The following is a 19,766-nucleotide window of genomic DNA, read 5'->3' on the forward strand; positions in this document are numbered from 1 at the left end:
AGTCCAAACTAGAGGCGACCGAAACCTTTCCCCCCCCCTCTCTCTCTCTCTCACGCGCTCTCAAACTCCGCCGGCGATTCTCTTCATGCACCTAAGAAGAACCCCATTGTCCTTCCCGGCTCCCAGCCAGGAGGCCCCCATTCCTCATCTTCCTGCCCTTCTCCTCACTTTCTGCCCCTCTCTCACATATGCGCGCGCAAACGCACCCTTTCCTTACCTAGGCGGCTCCTGCCCCGCGGCTTGAGAGAAAAGCAGACGCGGGTTTCAAGCTGCGGAAGCAGTTCGCTGGACGACGCCTCCTCGCTCCTTTAAAACCGCTTCCCTGGCCAGATGCGGATTTTTTTTTCCTCCCCCCCCCCTCCGGTCTCTCGCTCGCTTTTGGTGGAGAAGCTAGAGGGGGGAAGGGAGCGAGGAGACAGAGAAATATGCAAAGACAGGAAACGGAGACGGTGGGGGCCAGTGCGGGAGATTAATGGGAATCAGCCACCCCTCCGCTAGCTGCCAACAAAGAAACCTGCGCTCTGGGGCGAGTTGGCTTCTGCGGCCGCCTGACCAGACCAGACCAGCCCGCTGCAGCCAACGCTGTGGAGTACGGCGCGGGCCGGGCTACTCGGGGGGAGGGAGCCATTGACATCTCCAGGCCGCCGCCACCCTCTCCCCCTCCCTTTAATCCCCCCCCCCAAGTGGGACGGACCGCTCACTCCCCTTCTCCGAGTCTCGTTCGAGCGCTTTTCCTTTGCGCGCACCTCCTCCAGTAGTGGTCACAACTGCTACACAGAAGCAGCTTTCCGTCCGCCTTGAAGGAAAGCTACATCATCCTTCTGGTTTTATAAAGAGCTGCAGAAGTCTTGGGCGACCCCACCCCTAATTAATTCCCTGACGAGTAGCATCTGGTTCCGATAAGTTTTTTCTCCCCCCTTTTTGTAAAAAAGGCGCGGAGGTCGTCTTATGAATGAAAACCAGAAGTGTTTGCGAGGGATGGGTCTGAGGGCAGCTTTGAAGGTTCCTTTTCTGCTTCAAAGTGTTCGCAGTTGGAGGAGAGTGCTAGTCCCCACGATCTGGTTTACGATGCATAGGGGTTTCTGTCGATTCTATTTTCTGAGCACCCAGGCCCACTCGGACCAACTTTTAAGCATTATTGAATTGCCAGATTCCTGGATTTTTGCCTTGTCCTGGTTTAGTAATGGACTGATACAGTGAATTCACTCATAATTGAAAATAAGTGGTTTACATACCACAGTGTCTGATCTGAGCCAAAGAACAAGGGGGGAAATGAAACCACCCATAACCATACTATGGTATGTCTTGGCCATGCTCTAAAATAGGCGAGACAAAGGGCACAATAATACAAAGCAAAAACATTGTTTTCTATTTCTTTAGAGCTCAGGCCCACCCAATATTTTTTAAAAACATGCAGGCATCTTAGCATCCTCAGTCAGCACAATACTGCTAGATAAAGATAAGTAGCTGCCAGCTATGCTACTAGTGGCTTTGATGGCCATTCACAGAGATTAACAGATTTTATATAGCTATTCTAGTACAATATTTATTAGGACCACGGAAAAACATTTTTTTTTCAGCATCATGGAAAATTTGAGATTCCCAGATTTCTTAAGGATGTCAGGAAGGACACAAATAGAAAGTGATAAAAGCTTGACGAGATGTCATAAAAGCTTGACGATTAAGTCATAAATCAGGGTGGGGAATAGCTGACTCTCCAAAAGTTACTAGACACTTCTCTTTATAATGGCTTGGATTTCTGGGAATAGCAGCTCAATAGTATCTACAGACTCACAGTTTCTACTACCATCGATATATTTGGATAATTAGTCTCTAGACCAATGTTTCTCATCCTCAACAGCTCTTAAGATTGTGGACTTCAGTTCCCAGAATTCTAGAAATTGAAGTCCATACTCTTAAGAGTTCCTAAGTCTGAGAAACACTGCTCTAGACAGGCTATGGGAAACACCTGCAGATATTTACATTCATTTCTCTACCTGGTGCTTGATGGTTTTGTTTCCTGCTTATGATTCCAGGAAAAATAAGCCAGCAAGCAATGACAGATTCCTCACTAGAGAAAATCTACAGTTACTTCAAACTAATCATTCTTTGATGAAATACACCAATCCCTTGGTAGGTGAAAAACAAAAGATAATTATTTATTTATTTATTTATTTATTCAAATTTCTATACCGCCCTTCTCCTTTCGGACTCAGGGCGGTGAACAGCCAAGATAAAAACATCTATACAAAACATCACAGTTAAAAAATAAAGTTAAAATAATTTATAAATTTGGCCCATAATTTAAAACTTGTCAATTAAAATCAATATTAAAATTTTAAAACTAACCCTAAAATCAAGACAGACCGGCTAACTGGAAAAAATGAGTTTTTAGGGCCCGACGAAAAATCCGAAGGTTGGAGATCACTCGTATCTCTGGGGGTAGATTGTTCCATAGGGTAGGTGCCACCACAGAGAAGGCTCTCCTCCTGGGGGTCGTCAGCCGGCATTGTCTGGCCGACGGCACCCTGAGGAGGCCCTCTCTGTGGGAGCGAACCGGCCAGTGGGAGGCTATTGGTGGCAGAAGGCGGTCCCGTAAGTACCCTGGCCCATTATATTGTTGTAATACATAAGTACCCTGGCCCATTATATTGTTGTAATACATTAAAAAAGTTGGAGTTAATTTAGATGTATGCCAAGTTTTATTTTTTTTAAAAAAAGAAAAAAAACTGCATTGGGCAGCTTTAGTCGGCACCTATGGAGATGAATCATCAGAAATGTACACTGTAGATTCACAGGTAATTCTGTTAATAAACAATTTTCCTCTACCATAGAATCACATAGATGGTAGCTAATGTCCTTTAGGTCAGACAAAAATCAAAAGGGATGTGAAAATTTAGTCATATTTTATTGCAATTTCAGATTATCCTGGCAACCATTTTTAAAATTTGAAGCAAATTAACATGCTGACACATTAGAGCAATTAAAACAAAAACAAAAGCCTTAATTCACATGATTAATAAAAGTTTAATAGTAATGAAGTATATCTGCCAACAATGGGGCAGAACAAGAAACAAAAGCAAATGGGATTAAATGACATGGATATTGGTTTACATTGGACACCAATGATGGGGGGAAACTTAACTATAACAGCTATTGAACAATGGAATATACACTGTCTAAGGATTTCTAGGAGGTGAAGTCCAGAATTAAAGGTTAAAGTTGAAAAATACTTGTCTAAGGGCTCTTCCAATTACTGTCTGTCATTTCAAGTAATAAAGCTTAACAAAGTTTACACATATCCCATCTTTGAGGGAGATGAGCAGTTCAGAAATGTGAAATATAAATAAATAAAATCCTGAGGCTACCCTTGGATGCTGTTGGAAAAGAAGAAAATCATCTCACATTGTTTGAATTCATGCAACCAAATACAGACAACTGGATGCTTTCCACATAGTATTTATATTCACTTTGAAATATCTTGCCTGCCTTGGCTTCTGAAGCAACTGTATCCATTTCGTATTTAAAGGCAACAATGATTAATGATATATCGTTTATCTCATAATAGACTTGCTTTTATTTCTTAGCAAGAACAGCTGGAGCTCAGAAACATTCCCAACATGTATGACTTGGCTAGACAGGTGACAGCATGTAGCTGACTTTGATTGGTCTCAGAAGCTAAGCAGACTTGGTCCTAGTTAGTACTTGGCTGGGAATCCCCTGGGAATTCTAGGATTAAAAACTAGATCAGACAATGGGGGAAAAAATGAAAGTAGTCAAGAGCAAATGACATTTGTAATATTGTAATGAAAACTGCATATGTAAATTCGTCAGGATCGGCTCAGTCATATTTACCTTTCATCCTAACAGATAACTCTATGACCTTGTTATGCTCCGAAGCTAAAAAGGTAGGGCCCAAATTTGTATTTAGAGGAGAATTTACAAGGAAACATCAAAACCTATATACAAAAACCTTTGAGGACATGATGACAAGATTGTTAGGAATGACTTAGGGGATGAATGGAACCACATCATACACGTAGGTAGGTCTTTATTAATTTTTTAGCTGTGTTATGCATACAGCTGAAAAAATTAAATATCTCTCCAAGTGAACCTATCTGGAAAGTACCAGGCTGGGCATGGCCGACCTGTAGGAACAAATCAGATATACAAACAAAAGTGATATATTTAAAAAATGAAAAGGCTAGGGTTGCAAGGCTAGGTTGTTGAAAAATAGAAGTCACAAACTGTTCAGAAATAAAATTCAATTCCATAAAATTGAGTACTGAAGGTACCCGAGTATTTTCATTATAAGAAATATTACAGATTTTGTAACTAATATCAGGTGTTCCAATTCAAATTCTATTTCAGCAACCAATCCTATTTAAATATGATCTTGCATTTGGAAAATTACCATCATGGTTGATCATATTTCCCCCTTCTCTCAAGCGAGACAGGAAATGGTTGTTTATTATAGGATAAATCTCTGGCAAACAGCTGCTTGTTGTTTAACGAAGCAATTCAGACATGATGATAATACAGTATAAACAGAAATTGGGACATATTCTAAACTTTTGAAATATTACGAGGCTGAAATGTTATAAATGAGACCCCGCGTGATCCAATTGTCATAGATTTAACCATGGGGGGGGGGTGTAACCCAGTAACAATAACAATAAATGTTCCCCATTTCTATTTCCATCAATCCATTATAGCAGGGGTGTCAATCCCAAGGCCTGGGGGCCGGATGTGGCCCTCAGGGTGCTTAGATCTAGCCCATGGGGCTGCCCTGGAAACAGCAAAGGACTGGCCTGCAGTGCCTCTGCCAGTGAAAATGGAGCTTGGGAGGACTGGGTGCGGCCTTCCCGAGCTCCGTTTTCACTGCCAGAGGGTTGCAGGAGGCAGCCGAAAATGGAGCTCAGGAGCCTATTTTCGCTGGCAGAGCGCTCAGGCCACCACAGATGTCCCCATGAATGACATCGAGCTGGCCATGCCCATCCTGGCCATGCCTACCCCGCCCTCCAAGGTCAAACACAACCCTGATGCGGCCTTCAATGAAATCGAGTTTGATGCCCCTGCACTATAGGGTTGGTTCCAATATAAAAGGGAAGTTTCAATCTGTCTCACATGCAAAAGGTTTGAGAAGGATCGGTATCTGATGAGTTAATCCAAAATGATGAAAGGGCAAAGCTGCTACTCAGAATGAACTAGATAAAGGAAAGGGACAACTGAGCAGCAGCCTGAAGGGGAAGCAAGAGCGAGAGGCAATACAACATGCAGGTGCCAGAGTTGCCAGGAGTGATCTACGACAGATTCTTCACAGTGAAACTAGCTGGGAATCTTTATCATAAAATACTATCTCCTGCAAAATGTAATCCTGGATAATATTTATTGCCCCAATCTATCACTATCATAAATCAACTATTGTGCTTTTTCAGTAATAATTATAAATTTGTTACAAGTGAAGCCACTTTGAAAATGAATCAAGGTTAAATTGTGCAATACACATTTACCAGAAGACCTTGAATTCATTCTTCATTCCTCTGCAGAATTCCAAATTTTTCAGCCACACTAGAGAAGAGATATAAATACTGCATTATTAGTTATGTCTGAAATTTTTTTCACCAGCCATTCTCTAGGCACAGTTTACAAACTACCGTTCACATAACATACTAAGCCCCAATTAAACAAATCACATTATGCCTAAGTGTACCCGCCCTAGAGAAGGGCATGGTTACAACTGTAAGTCACTGAATTCCCTTTGTACTTGGTTCAAACAGCATCTGAATTCAGCTGCCATTTGTGAACCATGGTGTATAGTTTAGGGCGAAGAATTAAAATATTCCCTTAAATTAAACAAAAACAATTGCTACCAACCTGCCTTCCATTGAGGACCTGTATACTGCACGAGTCAGAAAGAGGGCTGTGAAAATATTTACAGACCCCTCACATCCTGGACATAAACTGTTTCAACTCCTACCCTCAAAGTGACGCTATAGAGCACTGCACACCAGAACAACTAGACACAAGAACAGTTTTTCCCTGAATGCCATCACTCTGCTAAACAAATAATTCCCTCAATACTGTCAAACTATTTACTAAGTCTGCACTACTATTAATCTTCTCATCGTTCCCATCACCCATCTCCTCCCACTTATGATTGTATGACTGTAACCTTGTTGCTGGTATCCTTACGATTTATATTGATATTGTTTCCTGATTGCTTATTTGTAACCTATGACTATCATTAAGTGTTGTACCTTATGATTCTTGATGAACGTATCTTTTATTTTATGTACATTGAGAGCATAGGCACCAAGACAAATTCCTTGTGTGTCCAATCACACTTGGCCAATAAAAATTCTATTCTATTCCAAAATTAATCCTCTTTCACTGAATAAAATATAAAAGTACTATGGTGGCTTGAGCAGACTTAAAAACTGTTTTTACCTTCATTTTTTTTTTCACCTGATCATCCACTTGCTCTCTCCACTCTCCTGGGAACAGAGAATCATCTAAAATGGGAGTTTGTTCTTCCAGGTTTAAACTTTGCAATTAGAAACTCAACAACTGAAACTTCTGCATCATATAGGGAGCCTATGCACCTAGAAGAGAACCAATGAAAAATTGTGATATATGTATTATATCATACCACAATGTGCTTACACTTAATCATAGCACAATTATGTTTATCAAGATTCTTAATCATTCTGGTCAGGGTTGTCCCAAAGATGCTTTCTCAGAATGCAGCTGGGCTTTCTTGAGATTTTTCCTTGAAAATGTTTTGCTTCTCATCCAGGAAGTTTCTTCAGTTCCGTTCATAGCACAATTATGCTCTTTCAACATGATTTTGCCTTTTTCCCATCTCTTGAGTGAGACTGCTTTAAATCATCCTTAACTGTACCAGTGTTAAAGAGGCATTTTTCCATAATCCAAGGACAATCTCAAGACACATAAATATGCTAGGCTTTGTCACCATTAAAGGAAGTTAAGTGACCTGCAATGATTGGGAAAAGAAGCAACAAAGAAAGGAGGGGAATTAGACATGTATTTAAATTCTGTGTTGGTAAAAGGCCCTGTGTCTCAGGTGCAAACACAATTAGACTAATTATGTGATTTGTTTAGATAAGCCTTCACTTACCTTTTCATTCTGTCAGATGTGCCAGTTGAAGATAGGATAAGTTGTTCTTCCTTTTCTCTCCCCTTTTACATATTTAATATTCTATATGGTAGTTTTTGATGTATTTTTTAACTTGAGACATTTCTTTTAAGCAGTATTTCTATGCCTTGTGTGGTGTTCTCTATGTAGAAGCCTGATTCTGCTTAATTGCTAGAGAGTCTGACCCCCGCCCCTATATCTGCTTTAGAGAGAATAATTGTTTTGGGTGGCATAATAATGCCTTCTCAATCCAACAAACAGCCTCGTATACTCAAATAACAGCTTTCAGAGCAGAGGCTATAAGGGTGTCTGCTGTTATAACAAGCAATGGCAAACAAAGATGCCACTCAAAGTGTGAATAACAAATGTTTATAATGTGGATTGTTGCATACAGATGCAAGGTGGGGCAGAAATGTTATTAACCATCCAAAGATCCTGTTAGCTTGCTAATTAAAACTATTTAAGCCAAGAATTATCAGGCATAGATAGTCCTCAACCTATGACCACAATTGAGCTCAACATTTCTGTTGCTAAACAAGATAGTTGTTCAGTGAGTTTTTCCCATTTTATCTCCTTTCTTGCCACAGTTGTTAAGTGAATCACCCACAGTTTTTTTAAGTTAGTAACACAGTTGTTAAGTGAATCTGGCTTCGCCATTGACTTTGCTTGTCAGAAGGTTGCAAAAGGTGATCACATGACCCTGGGAGACTGCAACCGTCATAAATACATGCCAGTTGCCAATTTTCATCACAGGGATGTTGCAACAGTTAAGGGTGGACAATAGTCACTTTTTCAGTGCTGTTTTACCTTTGAATGGTCACTAAATGAATGGTTATAAGTTCTACCTTTATAACTTTGAATATTAATATTTTCTGAATAATCTTCAGTTAAATATAATATGAAAAAATATTCAAATATTCCATTATAGTAGTATATATGTAAGCAAAGTTGAAGTTCCAATCTAGAGCTAAAAATAAATAAGCAGGCCATCCCTGGTTACCAAACATGGTATGTTAACATTTTTTTAAAAAAGTTCTGACATGCATTGCTACCCCTCGGGAGCAGGGATAGAAGTTACAGATGTGATTCAAGTTAAAGACGTTTAAACACCTTTCTGAAATAAAAAAATGATTAGTGTCTTATAGTTTGCTACTCTACTCTCAGTATAGTCTACGCACCATAATTTTTATAATGAACCAACATTGTTTGAAATGCTTCTATGCTAAAACTAAGTTCACACATTGTACTATCCTATAAACATGCTTTACAAACCACAGTCGGTTGATTATATACATTATGCTAAACCAAATAAACCACATTATGATTTCAAACAATTTGTGAAACAAATGTTAAGTTTCTTTGGTTAGACAAAAGTTGAGGTGTTTATTGGCAATGTACAGAACCAGGGGTGAAATCCAGCAGGTTCTGACAGGTTCTGGAGAACCGGTAGCGGACATTTTGAGCAGTTCAGAGAACTGGCAGTGGAAATTTTGAGTAGTTTGGAGAACTGGCAAATACCACCTCTGGCTGGCCCCAGTGGGGTGGGAATGGAGATTTTGAAGTATCCTTCCCCTGGAGTGGGGTGGAAATGGAGATTTTGCAGTATCCTTCCCATGGAGTGGGGAGGGAATGGAGAATTTGCAGTATCCTTCCCCTGCCACGCGCACCAAGACCCCATCAAGACACACCCCACCCACCAAGACATGCCCACCGAACCGGTAGTAAAAGAAATTGGATTTCAGCACTGCTATGAACCAAGAGTAAACTCAGTTTCTGTCTTCTTTCTGGAGCTCAGTTTTGTCATGGATTTAGTTTGAAGAAGGAGTACAACACTGAAAAGAACCATGTTTATTGCAGGGATCCTTGGGCGCTTGTTTTACAAGACAGAACTCAAAATAAGGGGAAAGCAAAGGTCATTATTGAAGGTCAAGAGCTACAAGATGGGAAATCCTAGGGATCTGGTTTGCTGGCCAGTTTGGGGAAGTGGGCAGGTCTTTGTCCCTGTACCTGAAGTGAGTTCTATTGTTAGACATAATGGATCTTCCAGGAGGACAGCAAAGCTGAGGAATATAGTTGTTAAGGAGATGGAATGTTGAAGTTATCAACTGATAAGAAGATAGGAGGTTGGGGTTTCTCTAAGTTGCAGCTCCCTTGTTAGGGCTGCCCTTGAGCTACGCTGTGAGCTGGTGAGGAGGCTTCTACTCTTTGGTTTAGATGGGCTTATAGGGAGACTTTGTCTCAGGTGAGGGGAGGTCAATTTGGGATTAAGCAAAGAGATTAACTGGGTTCAACCCTGGTTGTATCTAAACAAATCTTTAAAATCCTTACAGTATAAACAACAGAACAGCTAACAAATGAATCTTCTGTTCTCTTAAATGCTTCATGGTGACACAGCCTTTCAGGTTTCAGCCTTTCAAGTACGGTTCAATTCTTAGGTCCTAAAACCCACAGGGAAATCTACACCTGACATCTGTTTCTACAGAAGTGGAGGGGGGGAGGAAGTAGCCAAAAAGCCTGGACTTCTTTACCCTGGCATGGATAAATCAGGACAGCAAATTCAGCAACCCACCTCACAGGGCCATTGCTATGGGGAAAATAGGAGGAGGAATGTGTGTTGGATATGTTCACCGCTTTGAGTTATTTATAAAAATAATAAAGGTGGGATGTAAATAGATAAATAAATTCTAAAAGATCTAGATTCAATAAGGAAAAGACGACCACCTTTTCAGAATAGGGATGACAATGTCATATTGTCACTGGGAGCCAGCTGCACTGGCTCCCGGTGGTCTTCCGGGTGCACTTCAAGGTATTGGTTCTCATCTTTAAAGCGCTCCATGGCTTAGGGCCCAGGTATTTACAAGACCACCTTCTGCCACCGATAACCTCCCACCGGCCAATCCACTCCCACAGAGAGGGTCTCCTCAGGGTGCCGTCGGTCAAGCAACGTCGACTGATGACCCCCAGGGGGAGAGCCTTCTCTGTGATGGCACCCGCCCTCTGGAATGAGCTACCCCCAGGAATACGACTGATCCCGGACTTCCGTACTTTCCGCCGAGCGTTGAAGACCTCCTTATTTCAGCAAGCCGGGTTGGCTTAAAATTTTAATGGGCTATTTTATGGGTAAAGGGTTTTAAAATTTGGGGAAGCCAAACTGATCTAATTCTGTTTTAATTTATTTTAATTTTTATACTGCATGTATTTTAATTTTGGCTGTTCACCGCCCTGAGTCCTTCAGGAGAAGGGCGGTATACAAATTTAATAAAACTAAACCTAACCTATTCCTGAGTGATCCTGGCCAATTTTCTGTTTGCCAAAAATATTGCTTAATTATTTTCATCTATTTCTTTCCTCTCTACCCAGATGTAAATAGATAAATGTTTTTCGCTTTTTGGCTGAGGGAAACCACAAAGAAAGAAAATCCCAACACAAAAACCAAACAGATACTGAAAGTGAGAATATGCTTTGCTTGAAACATCATCTAAATCAAGGGTGTCCAACTTTGGCAACTGTAAGACCTGTGGGCTTCAACTCCCAGAATTCCTCAGCAAGCATGGTTGGTTGGGGAATTTTGGGAGTTGAAGTCGACAGTTCTTAAAGTTGCCACGGTTTAACATGCCTGACCTAAGTTTTGGCTTGTTTAGATTTGTATCCCAATTTTTTGTTCCAGGGTAATACATTAACACGCCCCACTCCCAGGGGTGAAATCCAGCAGGTTCTGACAGCGGAAATTTTGAGTAGTTTGGAGAACCGGCAAATACCACCTCTGGCTGGCCCCAGAGTGGGGTGGGAATGGAGATTTTGCAATATCCTTCCTCCAGGAGTGAGGAGGGAATGGGGATTTTGCAGTATCCTTCCCCTGGAGTGGGGTGGGAATGGAAATTTTGCAGTATCCTTCCCCTGCCACACCCACCAAGCCACACCCACAGAACCGGTAGTAAAAAGAATTGGATTTCACCACTGCCCCTCCCATTGTTCCCCCAACACCACACTGTGAGGTAGACTAGGCAGAGACAGAGAGTGACTTGCCCAAAGTCACCCAAGGAGCTTCTATGTAACAATGAGTGGACCAAAACTCTCCACTGCCAATCCAACATCTTAACTCTTACACCACACTGGCTCTCATGCCTCTTAGTTTACTAAATAAACAACAACTGGCTAGAACACACTAAGCTAAAAGCCAAGAATGTGAACTGAGCCAGAGTCCACGGGGAAATGGTTTAAATTAGCTCTCATCCCAAAGCCAACTTTTTTTAAAAATATGGAGAGGTTAAGCAAATAATATAAGATAATATAAATTATTCAGGTTAAGCTCAAATGTGTTTTGTTTCTGGCAGGACAAATTGTGTGGACCCAACAATTGTGGTTTGTAGATGATGACTTAACATATTGGTGCAGCCAGCCTTAGTAGAAAGGATGATTTAACAGAAATTACGAGAACTGAGCTCCCATGTTGCTAAATCCACCAAATTACCCTACGGTGCTAAATGTCACCATTTGCAGATGACGTTTTAGAGCCACTTTAGAGTAGAGTACCCGGAGTTCAAAAACTCCAGACCACCAACAGATGGCAGAAAGATTTTTTGTATCTTTCTGCCACCTAGTGGTCCAACGGGTTTTGCAGCTCGGCTCCCTCACGTATTAAACTTACCATTTAATAATTATTAAAGGGGGCAGACAGCAATTCTGTTAAGCACCCATTTTACAATATACTTGCGTTGAAGTGCCTAGTGTTGAGCCTAACAGTCCAATATTTAAACGAATTCCCTCCGGGGCATTTACTCTTTAGAAAGCACGTCCAGATGTGTAGTAACTAATTTTTGACACTCACACACCTCAGGAACTGATGATAGGAAAGGCTTGTAAGTATTGTCCCTACTTTACTTTGGGCTTCTTCAAATGAACTATATAAGGCTTTTTCTGTTTGTTTGCCGGAGGGACGTTTCTCCGCCCCCTCCCTGCCTTTTTGGAGGATGGCAAGGAAGCGGCAGGAACACGTGCTCACTACGAAGTGAACGAGCGAGGAAGGACACATCACCTCCGCCTAAATATGCACGGAATAGCACTGTAAACGCGAGGGTATCGTACTATAGAGAATTGCAAAGTGCATTCCGTTATTCCGGCCGGACCATCATTCCGCCGAACCAATTCAAGACCTCAATCCTAAACACGTGGCTTCCTAAGTATCTACTACTACGGTATCCAACAGGTAAGTCCCGTCTCTGCATCTTCCAGCCCGAAACCCTTACGGCATAAATAGTAGCACTCGGGGATCTCGCCTTCTATTGCCGTATCGATCACGCGGGCGGGCCAATGCCCTGAATTCAAAGAAAGTAGAACTGATCCCCGAGATCTTAAAGCAGCTGCTATTTCCTATTGTTTCACCGCCAAGCAGCTTCCGAAAGGAAGAAGGCGGACCGTGACGCCACGAATGGCTGTTCCGCGAAACCAACGCCCCTCCCTCCTCGCCCGGGCCGGGGCTACAAGTAGCCATTGGCTCTGGTTAGAATTTTTGAGGAAACTAGCCGTTTCTTGTAGCCGTCCTTGGTGACGTCGTGTAGTTCTTATTCAATCGTTTGTCGTTTGGAAGGACAAGCAAGCATTTCCTTGGGGAAAGTGGCTTTTGCGGAGGAGATAAGCGCCCTGTTCCTTCATTTCCGTTCCTTCGGCTTTGCTGTATACTTCACAGCTTCTGTCTAGCGGCGTTATCGACGGTAAGTTCCTGAGGCTGCCAGCAGATGGCGCGTGTGTGCTTTTTGAACGAAGGTCGTTTAATAGAAGAGTCTATTCGACCTTCGCCCCATTTAGCGTCTTTCTTTGGTTATATTACAACTAGCCAACAGTAATTACCTTTGGGGGTCGGAAATTGCCTATCTGGACCCAGTACAATGAAGAAAGCAATGCCTCGTTTAGAAGTTTGCCAATAAATTTGGTTGCTCCCCATAATTGTATTTTGTAATCCTACATTGTAACATTTTGTATGTTGGGTTTCCTGGAGAGGTTGATATTGAGGGTAGGTTTACATATTGACAATTGTTTATAATGGCAGGAAATAGCTGTATTCTTTTTCTGGGTAATCAGCATTAAAAATGGCATTCTTCATTTTCATTTCATTTCATTAGATTTATATACCGCCCTACTCCCGAAGGACTCAGGGCGGTGAACAGCCAGAAGGATAAAACACACAAACTACAAAATTTAAAAAACAATATAAAAACCCATTAAATAATTTGGCCCAAAACAATTTAAAACACCCCTAATGTTTTGAAACTAATTTTAAAAGTTACAATTAAAAAGGGAAGTTAGGCCAGGCCAGCCTGTTGAAATAAATAGGTCTTGAGGGCACAGCGAAAGATGCATAAATCCGGGATCCTCCGTATCTCCGGGGGGAACTCATTCCAGATAGCAGGAATTCTTGTATAGTTCCAACAGTTGCATTATGAAGTCTGCACTGAACTGAACTGTCTAAACATAGGAGCTCCTACCCTGCCCTACATTTGTAGGACTATTCACTTTTCAAAATAACTGGTGCAAGGCTTTGGCTGCCTATTGAGGCCACAAAAGAGACCATTTCAGTGTATTCTTTTGATAAATTCAGCTGTACTCACAACTGAGATGCACTCTGACTTTTTTTCAATTCTATCAGTGTAATGCATTGGTAACACATAGTATCCCAAAAGGCAAAACTGGTAACAAAGGCATCTCCTCTGGAAGATATAATGTGGAAAAAAAGTGTAACATGGTATGTATCTGAGAAAAGTATTTTCCTGATTTTAATGGGGGTGCTTCCAAGCAAAATGTACTTAGGGTCAAAACCTAAAGCGACTATTTCAATCTGGAATATATTTCAAGTTTGATTAAGAGCTAATTCTTTCCTTTTTTTTAGGCCTGATTCAGATGTACCAACTAAGCCATAGCTTATTTCATCCATGGTTTACTGAATAAATAATGATTGACTTATGCAGTACTAAAGTATAAATCAAAGTTTATCAACCACTGTTGTTGGCTGGCAGTATTGTATCATACATGTAGTGATAAAATACAAACTCTATTATATTTACATTATCAAGGACAAAGATGATAGAAACAGCTTGGTGTTCTGATCTTGTCTTGATAGAGAATTACACCTAATTAATTAGGGCTCAGTTTAGAGATCAGAAATAATATTAAACTGGTTAATTGAAAATGGAGTCCACGGGGCTGTGTTTTTGAATCACAGCTGGTTTACATCAAGTAGCAAAAATATACAGTAGCCTTGAACTGGCTATTGTCAGTAGCTCTCCTCCTTGTCACTTTGGCTGATTTGCTTAGGAGTGGGGAGAGGCCAAGTGGCAAATACAACTTTTCTTTCTTGTCAGCATGGCTCTCCCTTTATATGCAGGAAAAGAAGGTGAGCAAACGGGAATGGTGAAGAAAAGTTCTATAAACCAGCAGGCCTCAGCAAGTCCCAAACCTGGTCATTTTTGTGCCAACATTTTTGAGAATCATAATGAATTTTGTGTGTCTGAAGTATGCCAAATGACTTTTTCTTCTTGATAACTTTGTAATCTTTTGTTAAAGAAAAGTACTTGTATTGAGAGAAAATTGGCTTGAGGAAAGAGTTTGAAGATGGGAAATGAAGGATTGGGAAAGATATCCTTGCAAGTGAGGTAGAATAATAACATTTATGGTGGAAAACTGGTAAAAGGAGAGAAGGAGTCAGAGAGTTGGCTAGCTAGATAATACAGTTCTCCCTTGTCTCCTAATCTTTTCTCCAGCACTGCTGTTCTTGACCAGTCTAGGTGGCTCAGTGGCTAAGACACTGAGCTTGTTGGTCAGAAAGTTTGGCAGTTCGGCGGTTCGAATCCCTAGTACAGGTCTCCTGCGTGAGCAGGGGGTTGGACTAGATGACCTCCAAGGACCATTCCAACTCTGTTACTGACTGAGCAACTTTTCTGGTTTTTTAAGACTTGAATTCAAGGAATGGCATTCCGGACACTAAATGAGAAGCATCGCATGCAGCGTACAGCAACACTTTCTCGGCAAGTTCTGGAGCGAGCAAAAAAACGGAAATTGTACTGGTGCCTGCCTTCTCATCACCAAAACAGGACCTTTTGGGTAAGGTTTGGTTGGTTTTAATCAATGAGCCTTAGAGCCTGTACCTGGATTCCAGTTCTTTGCCCTGCAGACAAGGTCTATGTATGTTTGTGTGTTTGTTTGATTGATTGATTGATATCCCAACTTTATTATTTTTATAAACAACTCAAAGCAGCAAACCTCTCTAATACTCCACCCTCCTCCTATTTCCCCCACAACAGCAATCCTCTAAAATGGGTTGGGCTCAGAGAGAGTGACTGACTTAACGTCGCTCAGCTGGTTTTGTACCTAAAGCAGGACTAGAACTCACAGTCTCCTGGTTTCTAGTCTGGTGCTTTAACCACTAGACCACATTGGATCTTTTCTTATATAAAAAGAGAAAATGCTATGTCTCATAGCGAGCAATGTTAGTAGTTTGTTTTGGTTTTAAAAGTGTCATGAGAAGCAGCTAAAACATTTCAACGAATAGAAATGAATACTATTTCCAACTTAAAACATTTTTGTGTGAATGTTTTCATTTGCCTCAAGAGCTAGGGGTACACGATAGCTGCCTAGGATACCTTTTCATTTCTAACTAGGTTTGTGTGGGACACCATAAGAATTGACTTCAGCCAGATTTGGAACTGATGCATAAAACTACAGACTAATCCTGACTTCCAGATGTTCTCATTAATTACCCAGCAAGATTATCAATAGCTCCACCATTCAAGACTACCGTTAGATTCATTGCAAAAGAATTTGGGCTATTTTCTTTCTAAATGTTGTTGCTACTCTAAATATCTCAGAGATTCATCCATACAGGAGACTTTCTCATGGACCCTCTGTCTTTTCTGCTACCTGCTACTTTCCACACAGTCTCTCTTCTAAATAAATAATCACATCATCTTGGCCATATAGCTAAGGACAGGGTATAGATGAGGCAGAAACCTTCTACTGTATTTTTCGGAGTATAAGACGCACCGGAGTATAAGACAGTTTTTGGGGAGGAAAAACTTCTGAAAGTCTGTTTCAGAAAAAACATTTTTTTCTGACTCTGAAAGCCTCCGAAACAGAGCTTCAGAAAAAAAGCCTCTGAAGCTCTGTTTGGGGGCTTCTTTTCTGAAGCTTTGTTTGGGGGCTTCTTTTCTGAAGCTTCATTTCTGATGCTTTTTTCAACCTCTGAAACCTCCGTTTGAAAAGCTGGGCGGGGCTACATTCGAAGTATAAGATGCACCCAGATTTTCACCCCCTTTTTTGGGGGGGAAAAGGTGCGTCTTATGCTCCCAAAAATACAGTATATGCTTAGCATATCAATAGCTGTATATAAACCTGACAAAGCAACAAGAAGCAACACTGAGTAGCATTTTAAAGGAGACTGTATATTAATGATGTGCCAGAGTATCAAGCCATATGTAGTTGGGCCTCGTATTTTGGAAGGCTGTTTCTGTATCATAATACGTTATTTTTTCTTTACACCATGTGTCTCTGCATGTACATTTTATAGTAACATTTTGTTTTTGACAACAGGGAGAGGCTGATATTTCTCTTGAAGATGCTTTTGCTGCAGTTGCTGAACACCTGGCCTGTATCTCTGCAGTGTGCGAGGTAACCAGTTCTATAAAGAGGCAAAATGCAATTCTGACATAAAGGGGCTCTTCTGTGAGGGGTTTTCTGTGGGCTAAATTTAGGCTTGGCCTTTTCTTAGTGAAAGCTTAGTCTGTTACCATTCACAGAAAAGGCTGAGACCCAAGAGAGGCCCTTGAAAAAGGGAAGGCAAAAGTTGTTTTTAATTATTTCACCTCTAGTCTCTGTGGCATCTTCCATCTTGTCCCAAATATTCTTCAACCCTTCAGAGCAAATCTCTGATTTACTGTATGCTGAAAAGACTGGTGATCTTGACTCAACCCTTTGAGAATCTGACATGAGCAACTACAATCCCAACCAAGTAACAGTTGCAATTACTTTAATTTCTGAAGAAATCAGGATGTATTATGTTAAACTATCACTTGTGAAATAAAATAACACGATCCCTCTTTTCTTGAGGACAAACTTCTGTTTCATTTGTGTGCATTTCTGCTAGCTGTATTAGAAAATTCATTGCTTGGAAGAAACTACAGGATATAAATATGTTTTATTTTGTATTATATATTATTTCATGCGAGATACAAGAGCCTGGAATTCTTTGTTTAGTTTTGGTATTCTGTTCACCTTGTCTTCAGAAAAGTTCAGCAGATGCTGCCCATACAGTTTCAGGCCCCTCTTTAAGCATTTTTAAGGCTTTGATGTAGTTGTTTAGTTGCATTTCCTACCTGTTCCATCATTCCAGCATTTTGAATTGCATATATGTGTATTCAGTACTGACAGATGATGATAGATAGATAGATAGATAGATAGATAGATAGATAGATAGATAGGATACAATATTTCACAGACATCCAGAGATAATGGATCATTGTTCTCATTTCAAGAAAAAGAATCTGGCTGTGTAGAGTAGGATGCAAGTGTCCTATTACAAAAATGAATTCTGGTTTAGAGTCACTTTGGTGAGATGAATGGCATATAAGTTAGGTAAATAAATAAATAAGCTTCTTTTTCATTTGCTCTTCTGAAGGCAGAAAGTGGAAGCAGAGCCAAGGAGACTGTTGCTCATCAGGTCTCAATACGACAAGTCTGGCTTTGAACATTAAAATAACAACTTGGATTTAAATAGAGGGGTGAATATGGAGGGTTGCTTTGAACCCCACACATACTTTAAATTGTTTCATGTACACAAAGTGGGTTTACTAATCCCTTTTTCATCAACAACTTTCCTCTAGAATTACTACTGTTCAGTACCACCGTTTCAGTTTGACGAGAATGAAATTGAACATATTTTCCGCTACCACAGCAGAGAAGCATCTCAAAACTTGCTAAGAGCATTTGAAGATGAGGTAATTGTCCTGAATGTTGCTTTCCTCAAAGGCAGAATTGTTTATTCAAGGGCAATGGAACTTTCCATGTATTCTCTTTAGCCAGGATTTTAAAAACTAGAATTGGGTGAATGGGTCATTGGGCCTTCCATCATATGATGCCACATTTTTCTTTCCTTAGAAATTATGAGGGAGGTCAGAGAGATATTGCTGAGCACATTGTTTTTGCAAAGTTCTTGATGGGTGTCCTTGATACCTTCTGGCATTTACTCCTGAAAGGTGTTATTTATGATTTGGGTAAGATGATGGCTGATATATAGTCTGAACTTAGTCACTTCCAGATTTGAAAGCTATAATGTGTTCTCTCTAGGAAAAGAAAAATGCTCCAATAGTGGAAAAGCAAAATGTTCCAGGAGTGGGAAAGCCTGAACGTCACAAAACCAAAGCAACTGTTTTAACTGAACCAACTGCTTTAATTCCAGCTCAGCCATCTGTATCAGAAGCAAGTATCAAGTTGCATTAAATTTCATGATGGGGATGGAGAATCTATGGTCATCTGGATATTGCTAAATCGTATTTTCTAATGATCTTTGCAATTAGGCATGCAGACTAGAGTCATAAAATCATAGGCTAGAAGGGATCTTGAAGATCAACTTCCTGTCCAAGGCAGAAGTCCTTACACCATCCTGGACAAATGATTGTCCAATCTTTTCTTAAAAACCTCCACTGATGGAACACCCATTCATCTCAATGACTAGAATCACTGAGAGCTGGATTGTTAAAGCTAATGCATTTTGCATTTTCTGTATAGTTCATTACCAGTTTATATCTGTCCACAAAATTGCAGATACAATAATTTTCATTTACACAAACAAATACACACACACTGAGACAAACTTTCAAAATCAAGAGAAGAGAGGACGGAAATCTTGTATTGCTTCAGAAAAAGCCTACTTGCAAGGTATTGAATATCATGCTATATACAGTTTGAAAGATTTCTTGAAATAAACATGTAATATTTATGGGTACCCCAGTGACACAATGGATTGGAATATAACATAATAGATTTGGGACTGAAAACTCAACAATGTGCTTGCCAGGACAATTGCCTTAATCTCTGATGAACAGTTACTATCTTTCTTCAGTAGATTTTAACTAATATATTTCAGCTCAGGTGGATTGATCAATAGAGTAAATTCTTTTTCACACAATGCTACTAAACTTTATTCATTTGTTCATTAAGAGCAATATCCTCCTGATGCAGAAGTTTGTTTTTGTGTTTTAAAATTGAAGGGGGGTTTTTTTGTTCATTGCAGGAGATCCTCATTGAAGTGTCACCTGGCTCATACATAATCAACACAACTTCATATGATGACACAATCAAAGAAGCACACCTAGTAAATGTTCAGCCAGGAGAAAGTGTAAATCTGGTTTTTCATTTATCTCCTAATAATGACAATTAAAATCAATTTCAATGTCTGAAGTGTCATCTTTTCATACCTAATATATTTACCCTTTTGTTGAGTATTCTTCTCTACTTTATTTTTTAACTGTTATAGCTTGAACTTGATTAACATTTGCTGCAATTTGAATCATGAATGTATTTTTACTTTTGTGCTATGTGATTCTTTGTACCTAATAAATTA

At 40.3% G+C, this 19,766-nt stretch overlaps 1 protein-coding gene across 2 annotated transcripts; it reads left to right on the forward strand.

Moving 5' to 3' along the window:
• The first annotated feature begins 12,189 nt into the window (after window positions 1-12,189).
• On the forward strand, window positions 12,190-19,614 carry AKIP1 (A-kinase interacting protein 1). Of its 2 annotated transcripts, none has more exons than XM_070957467.1 (6): window positions 12,190-12,365; window positions 15,104-15,253; window positions 16,739-16,816; window positions 18,028-18,141; window positions 18,491-18,622; window positions 19,437-19,614. In XM_070957467.1, exons 2-6 carry the CDS (start codon window positions 15,119-15,121, stop codon window positions 19,581-19,583), a joined length of 606 nt encoding a protein of 201 aa, XP_070813568.1. In that variant the 5' UTR covers window positions 12,190-12,365; window positions 15,104-15,118; the 3' UTR covers window positions 19,584-19,614. The 2 variants fall into 2 exon arrangements, with proteins under 2 accessions (XP_070813568.1, XP_070813569.1); XM_070957468.1 differs by lacking the exon at window positions 12,190-12,365 and adding an exon at window positions 12,788-12,870.
• Window positions 19,615-19,766: the final 152 nt, after the last annotated feature.

The sequence above is a fragment of the Pituophis catenifer genome, unplaced genomic scaffold (genome assembly GCF_029215685.1).
Source record: "Pituophis catenifer annectens isolate HBS135680 unplaced genomic scaffold, rPitCat1.0.hap2 SCAF_1, whole genome shotgun sequence".
NCBI classification, from domain to species: Eukaryota; Metazoa; Chordata; class Lepidosauria; order Squamata; family Colubridae; genus Pituophis; species Pituophis catenifer.

Bases quoted from the DNA above. Each gene is read 5' to 3' on its own strand.
- AKIP1 (XM_070957467.1), top strand. From the start codon at position 15,119: ATGGCATTCCGGACACTAAATGAGAAGCATCGCATGCAGCGTACAGCA. The intron at 15,254-16,738 runs GTAAGGTTTGGT...TTTTGACAACAG, and splicing joins ACCAAAACAGGACCTTTTGG to GGAGAGGCTGATATTTCTCT. The intron at 18,623-19,436 runs GCAAGTATCAAG...TGTTCATTGCAG, and splicing joins CTCAGCCATCTGTATCAGAA to GAGATCCTCATTGAAGTGTC.